This window comes from Macrobrachium nipponense, chromosome 2, assembly GCF_015104395.2.
Source record: "Macrobrachium nipponense isolate FS-2020 chromosome 2, ASM1510439v2, whole genome shotgun sequence".
Taxonomy (NCBI): Eukaryota; Metazoa; Arthropoda; class Malacostraca; order Decapoda; family Palaemonidae; genus Macrobrachium; species Macrobrachium nipponense.
In genome coordinates this window covers 44,783,351-44,798,530 of record NC_087201.1, presented here as the reverse complement: position 1 = coordinate 44,798,530, position 15,180 = coordinate 44,783,351, and the positions used below count along the sequence as shown (strand labels likewise).

At 37.4% G+C, this 15,180-nt stretch overlaps 1 protein-coding gene across 1 annotated transcript in view; it reads right to left on the bottom strand.

The window, feature by feature from the left end:
* The window catches only part of LOC135221174 (unconventional myosin IC-like), a 162,029-nt gene that overhangs the window by 38,168 nt on the left and 108,681 nt on the right, over positions 1–15,180 (bottom strand). The window contains exons 6-8 of the mRNA XM_064258998.1: positions 6,933–7,112; positions 6,645–6,683; positions 2,295–2,396 (exon numbers count right to left, since the gene is read on the bottom strand). Coding sequence (XP_064115068.1) covers positions 2,295–2,396; positions 6,645–6,683; positions 6,933–7,112 — 321 coding nt within the window. The remainder of the gene's footprint in view (positions 1–2,294; positions 2,397–6,644; positions 6,684–6,932; positions 7,113–15,180) is intronic.

The following is a 15,180-nucleotide window of genomic DNA, read 5'->3' as shown; positions in this document are numbered from 1 at the left end:
TACCAAATTTTTTCTTTTGGAATGCTAGCGAGGAGTTGAAACAGCTTCTAACTTCATGGAGGGCGTTCACTCGCAGGGGAGGCTCAAATCACTTCTTCTGGCAAGAATGAATGAACCTCCTTAATAATGTTTTATAAGTTTGAATACTTATACATGAGCGTTCACGTCGCAGGAGGCTCAAATCACTCTTCTGGCAAGATGGAATTGAGCCTCCTTACTAATTGTATACCATGATGTATACAATGAAGCGGTCCACTCGCAGGCGAGGCTGCAAATCAACTCTTCTGGCAAGATGAATGAGCCTCCTTAATAATGTTAAATTAAATGAATCTATACATGAAGCCGTTCTCCTGCAGGAGGCTCAAATCCACTCTTCTGGCACGATGAATGGAGCCTCCTTAAAATTGTCCCTTACGGAAAAGAGCCAGTGCATTCTTCTAAAAGGGAAAATGTGTTCTTTCTGTACTCTCTCAATACCTCTCCATCGTGACGAAGAGATGAGGACCGTGAAGCGTCCTCTTCTCTAAAGCTTCTTTGTGGGGGTGTAGGGGGGCGAAGTCCTTCGAGAAACTCCAACCCCTTGGTGTGGGGAGGAACGCCTCGGAGGACGATTAAGCAATCTTTCAAGATTCGGCGCACGGTGCGAATTTCTTTAGCAGCCTGGGAAGAGTCAAACAGGTTCTGCCGAAGGGACGCCAGATCGGTGGGGAAGCCCCCCGTAACCCTCTTGCGGCTTTCGACAATGCCCTTCCTCCCTGAGTCCTGGGTGAGTCCGACAGAGGTCCAGGCCTAGGGAGGCATTATGGGGCCCGATCTGAACCGCCCCTCCTCCACAAACACAAGGGGCTACTACACTTCACAACACTGGTTGGAGAGCGAGCCAACTTTTAGGTTCTAAGATTACTTGATGTAATCCTTTAGCAGACCACGTTATTCCTAGGCTCGTAAGCCAATTACCACAGGGTTAGGCCAAAAATAAAATCTACAGGAGGTTATGAAGGTTCATTATTTCTAAAACTTCTGTTTACTGTGGAGGAAAAACTCCTGATTCTAAACACGCTCTAAAATGCGCGTAATTGAATCCTCCTTTCTTCCGTAATCAGGTCACACATTACACTAATTACCCTTATGCAAAGAAAACATGTAAACGTCATCATTAACTAACTGGCGAATGTTGATTCTACCGAAAGTTACGGTAGCCTCACCTTACCATGCAGACAACAAAGTCTGGAAAACACTAGGCTAAACTAGCTTCAGACATCAAACAACTGCAATGAAAAAATTTACGATAGCGGTATGCCTTAGCCACCAAATCCAAGTTAATAAATCGAAAGAATAATTAGGATACTTTAAGTGGGCTAAATGAAGTTTTCCCAAAATCCTAGGCGGGAGGTCTGTAAACAGTTTTTTGTTTACCGACCGGCGACAGAAAAAAATATGAATATAAAAATGGGAATCAGTTCCTGATAATCCGCCTCCCATCCCCGGCGGGAATGGGTACTACCACCTGCCGCCCACTGCGATGTGACCGCCCGAAATTTTTAAATTCTGTCGGGACTTCAGAAAAATACAGCTTATATATGATATCTGTCATGGTAAGTTTCATGAACAAACCTTAAATTTCAAGTACATTTTGTGGTCTTATTAAAGCCCAAAAAGCTTCAATCATTGAGGGCACAACCACTTAATGCCCTTGTGTTAGCCCAAGCCATTAATTGGAAACAAAAGTTAGTAAGACCCTACTGCATCAATACCGCAGTCGGAAAGTAATTTTGAATACCTAGATTTAATTTCAGTTGTACTTGCATTGCCACTCATACAGGGATCAACCAATGATACGAACTGTATAATATACTGTGCGTACCTAATTAGTTACGTAAAAGAAAAATGACAAATTTCTTGTTAACTAATTTTTGTATTTTTCTTTCATTAAGACTTGTCCAAACCTGAGGTCTTAACATTAGGATAAATACAGTAATCCAGCCCAGAAAACTAATTAGATTAGTACTACTCTCTCAACATTTTCTTTGGGTTCTCCACAATGTAAACAGAAACTGATCCCATAGACCTATTCTGAAGTAAAGTGAAAATCTTTGGGTGTAAGCCTTGTAATAACAGTTCAAATGAAAAACATAATATTCCATACCGGAGCGTTGCATGTTTTGTTTCACATCCTTCATCTTTTTTTTGAAATTCTTGAAGCTATGTCCAATCATCCGTCGGTGCAGAAAAAGTTGAGTGGTTTCCAACATGCAAAATGATAGCTTAGCCTGCCATCAACACAACCCAGTTACTGCTTCCTGCTCCTCAGTTTGAAATTCAAGTGTGTCCAATGCATGATCAACTGCTCCAAAATCTGCACGGTCATTGATAGAATCCACATTGCAACTCTGTCCCTGAAAGGTGAAATGTGAACATGATTAAAGACTTACTGGACTGGACAGAAACTGTAGAACACACTATATTTTTCATAGTAAGGTTTTAAAATCTCTGATATATATATACATATATAAAAAATTGTATACCTTGGCATACTCCATTCTCAAAACAGTATGAAGGTATTGTATGTAAAGTATGGATATGACACAAATTTTGTACTACTGGTATTTAATAGTGTTGAAAAGGAATATGAAAAACCCTAAAATTGTGTATTTTTTAATGTTAACTTGTGCTTCTCTAAAATTTAAAACATGACATGAATATTAAAAAAAATATTAAAAAAAAAAATATTTTCCTAGGAGGCTTTACCCTCTTGAGAGGCTTTAATACTCTGTCCATTATTCCCAGCATTATTCCTCTGCTTTGGTTTTCAATATGATTTTCTTACACTTATGATCCATTTGACATTTCAAGCCATTTCTGCCAATGAACTTAAGTCACTTGTCAGTTGCCTTCTCACCAGTTCTGTGCAAGTTATTAGGTTTTGGACAACTCTTGCTGCACATTCCTGTAAGGTACAGTCATGTTCAAACTTGATGCGATATGATTATTTTTGTATCGTCTAAAATCTCACTAAGTGTAATGTTGCCAAGCAATGCTGAACTTTTTTTTTCCCCAATATCATATGTGACGATAAGTTTGCGAATTCACAACTAACACTGTTTTCCCTATGGTTATATGAATACATATGATGTCTTTTATGCACAAGTATAATTTGTAATCTATGTGACATGAATTAATTTATCTAAATTGTTTAGCTCAAAGTACGGTGTATGATAGGGTTAGCAATCTCATTAATGCCAGGATGCTTAGTTTGCTACTCGAAGTGGGCTTCCTAATTGCCTCTACAATACATAAGTTTAAAAATAGGAATAGGAATTAAAAAAGTTTTCTATGAGTTTTTAAGTTTTAGGGTACATTACAAATGCCTGTATGTTATGAAATGATTTACTATGAGATTCAGGGCCTCTGTAACACGGTTTTATGGACTTTACTCCTTATCAAAGCATCAGATGTGGCTGAAAGTTGACATATAGTATATTTTACAAACACAAATTTTGTCAGCATTATCAATAACCTAAACCCGATAGTTTTCATTTTTATAGAGTAAAAATTATCTAGCCTACGCCATGGCCAATGATTATGAGCCAAGAGTCGATAAACATTCATTATGTAAGCAAGGTAAACACCTTTTGACGAAATGTTGCCCCGCCCATCCACCAGACAGAAACTCATTCACCTTGTTCCATCGGCTCTGAAACCCAAACACTTTATGAATGGCGGAACAATACATAGATGTGGGTAGGGTATCTGTGCTAGCATAGTAATATACTACTGTAGCAGTAGCGCCGCAACAGTATAGCAGTAATATACATGAATTAAACATTTAGGCCAACTGCTGGGATCCTTGAGGATCATTTAGCACTTCTTACAACTACTTGAGAAATGAGTTTTTATAGCCAGAAGTTAAATTTTCTAATCCAACAATGCCCATGATAGCCTTCAGTGTTATCCTGAATTATAACGACGCCAAAGTGGGTGGAGCCTCATGAAGTCATCATTCTGACGATAATTATTGGTGAAGGTTTAAAGCCAAAATACGGTATCGGCTATTTTTTTTCAGTAAATAGGTAGATAGCCAATAAATAAAAATTGCTTGACATTGGATATAGCAGTTATCAAATCAAGCTTGTCTACTATGTTTTTGAAAATTATCAACTATTCCCTACATCTTGTCAGTCTGATTGTGACCTATAAAGTAGACTGTAATTTCTTAGGAAACTAATTTTGGGAGTTAGACTAATAATCGTAGTGTTTTTTCATTTATTAACATATTTTGTTGGTTTGTTCATTATGACAATTATCAGTGGAGAGGTTTCAGAGTTCATAAAGGTGTACTGCTTTGCTTGTATTTAAATTTGTATGTCATTGTTGCCAGAGGTATAGCCTTCATTACGTATAGCCAATCATCCATCGAGAAAGAGGGAAGAAATGCTGTCATAAGTTACATAACGAGTGCGTTCGAAACCTTTTCTCTGGGTAAGTTGGCCTGTCCTCAAAAAAAGTCACTTTTACATTATAAGTACCAAATTTATTCAACCTACGTAATGCAGAATACAGTCAGAATTTATGTGTAGATATAATGTGTATTCTGAATAAGCGTTATATTTATGAAATGCATAGATAAAAAGTTATTGCGAAAAAACAGTGTTACAGAGGCCCTGAATCTCATAGTAGACATCCAACGAAATAATCTAAGGTTTCTTGGATGTAATCTCATTTACTGAAATATTTACTTTAGAGATTACCTATTCTTTGAAAAATAAGATATGCAAAGGGTTAGGTAACACTTTTTATCTAACTTTAAGTGCAAGAATGTATAGATAACTTCATGTGCTTTCTGGCCAGAAATTATTAATATGGAAATGTGATTACTAGGTGTAAGGTATTCTAAGTAAGTAAAGTAAACTAACACGCCTAGGCCTCTGAACAAGATCTTTGCATTAACAAATGTGTAACTGCATAGGTGAATATTTGCTAATAACAATCTCATCTATATATAGGACCTCCTTAACTTTCCTAATGGTATCATGTGTCTGAATTACTATTAATTGAAAGTTGACACATATTATGATCAAATTGGTGGAGCAGTCTTCCTGACATTGTTGTGATGTTGATACTCATTAGTTGAAGTCAGACTTCAGTATTATTTTGAGTTCCAAGTCTTTTCATCAAGTTTCTTACCAATTTTTAATTCATGTATACTGAATTCCTCTTGGGATTAATTTTTTTTACCATTTTCATTTTTTTTTTTTTTTTTTTTTTTTTTTTGCAATTTTTTTCTCATCCATTTCTATACTTGGATAATCCACCTTCTGGAAATTTTTTTAGCAACTAAATGTCCTCTTTGGCTCATTCTATAAAGGTGTAAAAAAATAATAATAATACCTCATAGGGGGATAGTGCCAGTGCACCTCACAGGGTGAACTGTGGGCATTACTGAAGGTTTCATTCCTTTTTCTTCCAACTTGCTATCTACCCTCTTGTAACAGTTATTTCACATTGCACCTGTGAGGTTTCCCTCCTGTTAAACCTTTCAAACCTACCTACTAGTACTCTCAGTTTCTTTTCCAGCGCTGAATGCCTTTGCCCTAAACTCTAAATTCCATTCCCTTAATCATAATAATAATAATAAAACACTGAAAAGGAATCACTGACAGTAAGTCTCTTATTCTTTTGGGGCTTTATTTACTCCATGGAAATCCTAGATTAGAAAAATCATTAAGGTTAGATTACCACATGCAACAAAATGATACACACAAATGTAGAAATACCAACTAATTAATATCCAAGTACAATAAATGTTTTAAGAGAATTACAGTTGAAAAACTTACAATGTCACCATGTAAGGACAAAATATATTAACACAACCTTCACCCTTGAAATACTATTACAGTTAGTATCAAGAGTACTACTTGTACAGACATAAACATATTTTGTATGGTATGTAAACTGTCTCATGAAGTATGGTTCTACATGGTTCACATGAAAGCTACTTTATAGGGAAAATTATGAACATGAAAATTATCTTCATACTATATGACCGAACATGTTGTTTACAGGTTAGCAGGTATTCAAAAATTTCCATTTAGTACTGAGCTAAGAGAATGCAAGTGGTAGGAAAATGTTCTCAATAGAATAGGGAAAGTAAAGCATTAATTTGCCATACTACGCTTTAAATTTTGTCCCTAGAGTGCAATGTGTATGCTAAGTGCCTTGAAATTATCATTAGTGAAATGATGTTGTATGGAGAGCTGAATACTAGCAGTAAACATTTTCCCTTGAATCAGCATGATGCTAAATTGTAAAATTATCAATATACTTTAACATTCTGTACACTATTTCTAAAAGGAAAAGAGTACTTCTTCAGGATGAAAGAAAAGTAATTGTTAATTTAATTAAATAAGTTTCATGCATTTTCAGTGACTATTGTTAAAGGAGTTAGTAATGAATTAAAAATAATTTTCAAAAACCATTGCATTATGCATACTGCAAAACAAGTTTCATGCAATTACCTCAGAATACATAATGCACTTCGACAACATTGCAGTTTACTTCTACAGTGCATTCACAGCAGTTGTATTATTAATATGTATTACAATATTAATATGCAATGCATGCAGCTACAATACTTTTTAACTCACCTGCTCCAACGAACTTAACGGCATATCTGGATTCTCTGGCTGATTCAAGAAGACAATTATGAAAAATGCTTGCATTGAAGACACTACCAAAAGCAATCTACTTATTGCATTGCATAGCAATCACTTCCAAAAAGAGAGCTCCTACAAGTGCAATATATAACAAAACTTTATCACCAAAAAATAAGCTCGTCCTTCACCCATAAATATATTCCTAATATATTCTATTGAAAATCTTCCAATATTGTAACAATCCTACTACTTGTATTCTTGGAAACACTTCATTCTTACCTGCTTCAAGAAGTGGTATTGGTTTGGATCTCTTTGAAGGTGGAGTTTTTTCAGGAGGTCGTCAGGAGCACCAGCCAGCAGCTGATAGAACACATGGAAGTTTCTTTCTCCTGTTTCTTGGTGAACAACACGAGACTTCTCTAACAAATAATTCAAAACGTGACCCCCAACTGGATCACCCTGCAGAAGAAAGATGGTACTGTATCATTACATCAAAATCCACTGGCACACTAAGAATTAACTCGCTGAAATCCCAACACTTGCACTGGACCGCTGTAAAAGATGGTAGCGTTTCATCATATAAACTCCATGGCAAAATTCATGCTAAATTTAAAAAATAAATCACAAAGCCTTGAAGGATTTCAGTATATTCACAAAGTTTTTAAATGTTCTGTACATTATTCTTACTGGGTGCCCAGGAGAAAGACCCCATGCCAGCACAAGGCTGGCTTAATCTAAAATGAACACATTATTCAAAGCAGTGATGATTTAAGAATACGTACACTAAATAGTTAATGAATAAATAATCTGAGCATCTACATTGTGTTACCATTGCATATCAGTTATTTTTATGTTCAACAGATATTTGAACCCAGAAAATCTTAAGGAAATTGAACAGCATTTAAGACTTTAAATAACTGTGACTTTAAATAGGACTAAGGATGTGTAGTTATCAAACTGTATCGGAGACAAACTTTGGGCATTGGAAAAGTTTCAAAATATACAGTTTCAATGACAATGTGCAGGATTAAAATATAAAGGAACACTATTTCAGGAAAAAGGCCTCTACTGAAATTAGCAACATTACAAACCAAGAACCACTGCTTTGATGAAAGTTTATTTGTGAAATCATTAAATCGACCTTACCAATGAACTGTGAAAGTTAGGAATCCCTGGACTACTCAGTTTGGTGACTGGCATTTACCTAAGTCTTGAGCTACATATTTTGCTGCACATTTTGCTTTCCTCGCTTCTTCGGTTCAAGTTTGTTGAAGCTACATCCACAGTCAAGGAACAAAAAATTTCAATTTTGCTATTGAGGTATAACATACATTGTGAATAGTGTGCAAAATACAATGCCATATTACCAACACCATTTTTCAGTTCTTGAAAAATTATAATTACAAAATAAATGTTCAACCAAAGGTAAAATAACCTTGTCATGGCTGGTCGAATAAATGGCTAAGTAATAATTTTGCAAAGCATATACTCCCTAAGTTCATTCCAATGGCATGTCACAGCTGCAAATTGTTTGCTATATACAAAGGAAACCTGGGAAAGCTTATAAAAAAGAATAAGGATTCTGATATGAAGAAGGGACTAACTTGTATCAAGAAGGGAACCCAAGTCAATAAAGCATAACTTATTAGTATAGTTATAGTGTAAGTTTGTTGATGACATTAATATATGTGCAGGCATCTTTAAAAGATATGCCATGCCTAAAACAGAATTAAAAGATATGCCATGCCTAAAACACAATTAAAAACAAACAACTTTACTAAACACACAGATCCATGATAAGACTGCAGAGTAATCTTAAGAGGTTATCACCAAGCTATATGCTCTAATAAATAGTAAGATATGCATTATTACTCTCAAAACATGGAAATGAGTGCGTACATTAACCCAATTAAAATTTATGACCACAAATGATTCAACACGATTAATTTAAGTCAGCCTTCCAGCAACAAAATCCAGTTGAGTAACCATCACAATAATCACCCCAAGTTTTAAGGCTGCCTGTAAAGCATAAGAGAACTAAGAAATTATGCAAATATCTTTATTTTAAGTCTATTTAATACAGATAAAAATGCAAAGGCCAAGGAGTTTTACACCTGCATTAAAACTGGGTTAAGTTTAATATGAAAAAAAAATTCATTAGAATAGCAGGAAATGTTTTATAATCTAGATCAGATGATGATAAGGGCTGACAAAATCAGTCGACCTTTCCCTTATCACCATGCAATCTTAGCTGAAAGCCATTCAACTTTTCAAAACTGTGCCACTTATAACAAACAGACATAGTACTGTTATCCTTCAGGTAAATTGTGGCATTATAGTATATAAAAGAGAGACTATTTTATTTTCAGCAAATGACACTATCATTAGGGAAAAGGTGGTGCCAACTTCACATAAAAAATTAGTCTTTGATTCTTGGTATGTGAAGTCCACTTCCATATTTTTATAAGAACTTCACACATCTAAATATAAGCCCATCAACATCATGTTAAGAGTCCTTGCATATGATTTGCCATTATCCTCACTTAATTCCATGAACATTTCATTGTGTACAATACACAACTTGTTCATGGAAAACTAAATTATTTCATCTTCAAACATCTATAAGTATCTCTTCATACTGTAGAGTACTATGTATACAAAGTACAAGTGAGCTTTAAAAAGACTTTGTAAATATAATGTTATCTGACCAGTTTTCCTGAGTACTAGGAACTAGGAAGGTGAAGTCTTACGTTATTCCCTTTTTAACTTCCTACACTCTTGGCAAAAGCACTAACTCAAGCTTAGATGAGTAAGTAGACAGAAAAACAATGGATTGTTTCCAACCAATGCTACACCCACACCTGCTCAAAACAAATCACAACAACAATCCCTTGTCAAAGGTTCTGCAATGAAATCCTCGGTTTTCATCAGATTTTCTTGTTAACTTATGAGTGACCTGGAATGAATGACTTACAAATACGATAAAAGTTGAAATAGTTTCATCTTCTATTATAGTATACCTTAACCCTTAAACGCCGACTGGACGTATTTTACGTCGACATTTTTTGTCTCTCGGGTGCCGACTGGACGTATTTTACGTCGACATACAAAAGTTTTTTTTAAAATTTGTGGAAAAATACTTATAGGCCTACCAGCCTAAAACTTTTGAATCACGCGCCTTGGGGGATGCTGGGAGTTCGCGGATCAAGGCCTTGTTTTGTTTTGAAGAGTGACCCAAGTGCGCATGCTCGATATCTCTTCTTCTCGCTCCAGCCAGCATCAGTAGCGCATCATCCGAGAGCAATCTTTCGTCAGAAGCGTGTTTTTCTGGACTTGTGCGAGACTTAGAGCATTTGTGTTGCTACAGGACATTCCTAGATATGTCTCAACGACATGTGGACCGCGAAAGGCGAGTTTTACCCGTCGGAAGGGATCGTGTAAGGCGAGTTTTGGACCTGGATGCTGGCGAGGGGCCAAGCACCCAGCATGACCCCGCGCCTCAAGGCCGTTCTGTGCGGCCACGTGTGGCTGAAAGTGTTTTAGGAACACAGCGTATGCCTTTGGTTACCCCTAGGAAGCATGTGGGCGTCCTTAGGGGCATTCGTAAGCATTTGGGAGGCCTCCAACCAAGGGACATAGATGAATATCTATCGGAGCGCTTGATCGGGAAACATATTGTCGCAAGTCCTCATTTTGATGGCGGATGGTCATCGAGTGATGAGGACATCAGTCCCGATGAAAGTGAGGATGAATATATGCCCCCAATGTCCGTTCGAGGCTCACATCCCGAAAGTGAGCTCGAATTCAGTGGGTTCAGTGCTTACGAGGGGGAATCTGAGGAGGGGGAGGATGGGGATACGGGGTCAAGTTTTATCGCAGAGGACGATACAGAAAGTGAAGGCCTAAGTGAGGGTGATGGGCCAACGGGGGAGGGTAGAGTGCAATATCGTGCCCGCACCCGTGCGCGCGCACGGGCACGTAGAAGGTCGGCTCGTCGCGCCAGCCAAGGTGAAGGTCGGTCGTTGGAGAGTGACGAGGGGTGGACAAAGGACCCCACCCCTCCTAACATGCACCCCTTCACGGCAACCCCTGGGATCACCATACCAGTACCCCTGACTGTTTTGGGGTTCATCCAGCTTTTCCCGACGCAGGAATTGCTGGAATACCTGGTACACGAGACGGTGGACTACGCTCGGTACTGCCGGTATGAGCTGAGGACGACCTTGTCGTATTACTGGCGGGGTTGCAACCTTATTGACATGGCGCATTTTTTGGGGCTGCACATTTATTTTGGTATGACACCTGCTTCCGACATCAGGCAATATTGGAGGAGAAATTATTTTTTATGTATGCCTAATGTGCCTGGCATTATGTCCCGTGATAATTTCCTGGCGTTGTACAGGTACTTCAACGCCTTCAACCGAAGGGCCATACCCCAGAATAACAGTGATCGCCTCATTTTAGTGCGCCCAGTGTTGGATTATATCCGTGATCGGTGTAGTAATCTCGTGATTCCTGGAAAGAACCTGTCTTTGGATGAGGGGATGATGCCTTACAAAGGACGTCTTAGTATAAAAGTGTATAACCCCAAGAAGCCGAAGAAATATGGTGTGAAATTCTTTCTTATTACCGAGGCCAACACTGGATACGTTGTGGACTTTTCAGTGTATTCCGGGGTCTTCTCCACGCTGCGTGACACTGTATTCAATCTTGTGGGACGTTTCCGTAACCAGGGATATCACCTGTTTATGGATAATTATTATAACTCGGTATCCCTGGCCCAGGAACTGTATGAAGCAGGTGTTCACGTCAGTGGTACCCTTCGGTTGGTGCGTGGGGCCCCGAATGTCCTCAAGAGGTTCGCTAGTCATCCGCAACACCTGGCAAGAGGAGAGACAGAGTGGCGGCGGAAGGGCGCTGTCTTCGTCATCTGTTAGAAGGGTGTCCGACTCGTCCCCATGATTACGACGAGTCATGAACCCATCCAAGAAGAGATCGTACAGCGGAAGAAGACACGTCGACAGGGCCGAGTTGTGTTTGAGGAGTTTTGTATCGAGCGGCCTACCGTCATTGGGCACTACAACAGGCACATGGGAGGAGTTGATCTCTTTGATGAGCTCATCCAGTATTATCCCTTCGCCAGGAGAACCAGAAGGTGGACACAGAAGCTCCTCAAATACATCCTTCAGTTGGCCCTCCAAAATGCCTACATACTGTCCTGTGGGTACCGCGGTGACAATCTTCCGAGGTTGACCCACATACAGTTCCTAGAGGTAGAGAGGTACCGGGAATGCCCTCATCAACTTCGATCCCGATGAGTGGCCTTCCATAACTTACCCCCTGCCCCGAGCTGCAGATCTGCCCCTAGAGGAAAGGGCAGATAGGAGGGCCAACTTCGCTCGACCCCTGCCGCCAAGACGCCCCTGCTGACGACGCCCCTCTTGCTGCCGCCGCCCCTGCTGACGACGCCCCTGCTGACGACGCCCCTCTTGCTGCCGGCCCCGCCATCACCGCTTCTCGTCGGGTAGTGGACCCTGTGTGTCAGCTGCAGCCAGGGGATCACATACTGGAGGCCTTACAAGGGCGAAGGCAGAAACGGTGCCGGGTGTGCTATATGAATGGCAGAAGGAGAGACACCCGGTTCTTCTGTCGTCTCTGCAAAGTTGCTCTTTGCAGGATAGGGGAGTGTGACCGAAAGTACCACACTAAGGTCATGTATTGGACGCGCCCCCTAAACCGACAGCGGAGGGCGCACGGGGCCGCCGGGTCCATCAGCAGTAAGGGCGCGCGTCTCCCTCCTCCACCTGTACCTCGTCATGTCGAGTGGAAAAAAATGCAAGACTCTTCAATGGAGGAGGGAGAAAACAAGAATAGAACGAAGAGTCAGGATTACGAGTGAGTATTCTGCATTTATTTTATATTTATTTTTATATGTTATTACAATTTTTTATATATCCGTATCTATGCATGATAAAATAATAATAAGACATTTCATTGTATGCGAAAAGAGAAGTGTCACCTGCATTCCTTTTATTTATGTATTGGTACCAGAATCGAAGAATGTAATATATATATTTTACTATAAAAAAAAAATATATGTGTATATATATATATATATATCTAGATATATATATATATAGATATATATATATATATATATATATATATGTGTCTAATATATATATATATAATATATATTATACATATATATATATAATATATATATATATATATATATATATATATATATATTATATATATTTAAAATATTGTTTTTTTTTTGGGTAAGCAAATTACTTACAGTCTAGTAATATTCAATCACTTACCTTCACTTTAAAAAAAATTGCAAGTCTCTAGAACAATATCTCGATTTATGGTGAATTTTTGAAAAAAATATTTTTATTCCCTCCGCGCGCCGATTCTCGGCAGCAATCTCCGAAATGCGTAGGTCACATTCTCCTAATATTTGTGCCTTTTCATATTACGCTTATTTTAGAGTTTTATATATGGAAATGTGCGCAAAAACATGCAAAATATAAAAAAAAATATTGGAAGGTTGTAGCATTTCTCATTTTTGAAATATTTGCATATAAAGTACGATAAGTACGAAAAAAACTACGATCGGTCAACTTTGACTCAACCGAAATGGTCAAAAAACGCATTTTTAACATAAAAATCTTACAATCAAGTAATATTCAATCATTTATCTTCACTTTAAAACAAATTGCAAGTCTCTAGAACAATATCTCGATTTATGGTGAATATTTGAAAAAAATATTTTTTTTTCCTCCGCGCGCCGATTCTTGGCCGAAAATCTCCGAAACGCGGAGGTCACATTCTCCTAATATTTGTGCCTTTTCATATTACGATTTTTTTAAAGGTTTATATATGGAAATGTGCGCAAAACATGCAAAATATAAAAAAAAATATTTGAAGGTTGTAGCATTTCTCATTTTTGAAATATTTGCATATAAAGTACGATAAGTACGAAAAAAAACTACGATCGGTCAACTTTGACTCAACCGAAAAGGTCAAAATACGCATTTGTAACAAAAAATCTTACAGTCTAGTAATATTCAATCATTTATCTTCATTTTAAAACAAATTGCAAGTCTCTAGAACAATATCTCGATTTATGGTGAATTTTGAAAAAAAACTATTTTTTTCCCTCCGCGCGCCGATTCTCGGCCGAAAATCTCCGAAACACGTAGGTCACATTCTCCTAATATTTGTGCCTTTTCATATTACGCTTTTTTTTAGAGTTTTATATATGAAAATGTGCACAAAAACATGCACAATATAAAAAAAATATTGGAAGGTTGTAGCATTTCTCATTTTTGAAATATTTGCATATAAATTACGATAAGTACGAAAAAAACTACGATCGGTCAACTTTGACTCAACCGAAATGGTCGAAAAACGCATTTGTAACATAAAAATCTTACAGTCTAGTAATATTAAATCATTTATCTTCACTTTAAAACAAATTGCAAGTCTCTAGAACAATATCTCGATTTATGGTGAATTTTGAAAAAAAAAAAAAAAATTTCCCTCCGCGCGCCGATTCTCGGCCGAAAATCTCCGAAACGCGTAGGTCACATTCTCCTAATATTTGTGCCTTTTCATATTACGCTTTTTTTAGAGGTTTATATATGGAAATGTGCGCAAAAACATGCACAATATAACAAAAAATATTAGAAGGTTGTAGCATTTCTCATTTTTGAAATATTTGCATATAAAGTACGATAAGTACGAAAAAAACTACGATCGGTCAACTTTGACTCAACCGAAATGGTCGAAAAACGCATTTGTAACATAAAAATCTTACAGTCTACTAATATTCAATCACTTACCTTCACTTTAAAAAAAATTGCAAGTCTCTAGAACAATATCTCGATTTATGGTGAATATTTGAAAAAAATATTTTTTTTCCGTCCGCGCGCCGATTCTCGGCAGCGAATCTCCGAAACGCGTAGGTCACATTCTCCTAATATTTGTGCCTTTTCATATTACGCTTTTTTTAGAGTTTTATATATGGAAATGTGCGCAAAAACATGCACAATATAACAAAAAATATTGGAAGGTTGTAGCATTTCTCATTTTTGAAATATTTGCATATAAAGTACGATATAGGAAAAAACTACGATCGGTCAACTTTGACTCAACCGAAATGGTCGAAAAACGCATTTGTAACATAAAAATCTTACAGTCTAGTAATAATCAATCATTTATCTTCACTTTAAAACAAATTGCAAGTCTCTAGAACAATATCTCGATTTATGGTGAATATTTGAAAAATATATTTTTATTCCGTCCGCGCGCCGAATCTCGGCCGAAAATCTCGGAAACGCGTAGGTCACATTCTCCTAATATTTTTGCCTTTTCATATTTCGCTTTTTTGAGTTTTATAAATGAAAATGTGTGCAAAAAAATGCACAATATAAAAAAAATTATTGGAAGGTTGTAGCATATCTCATTTTTTTTATAATTGCATATAAAAAATTTTTTTTTTTCAAATTCGACATTC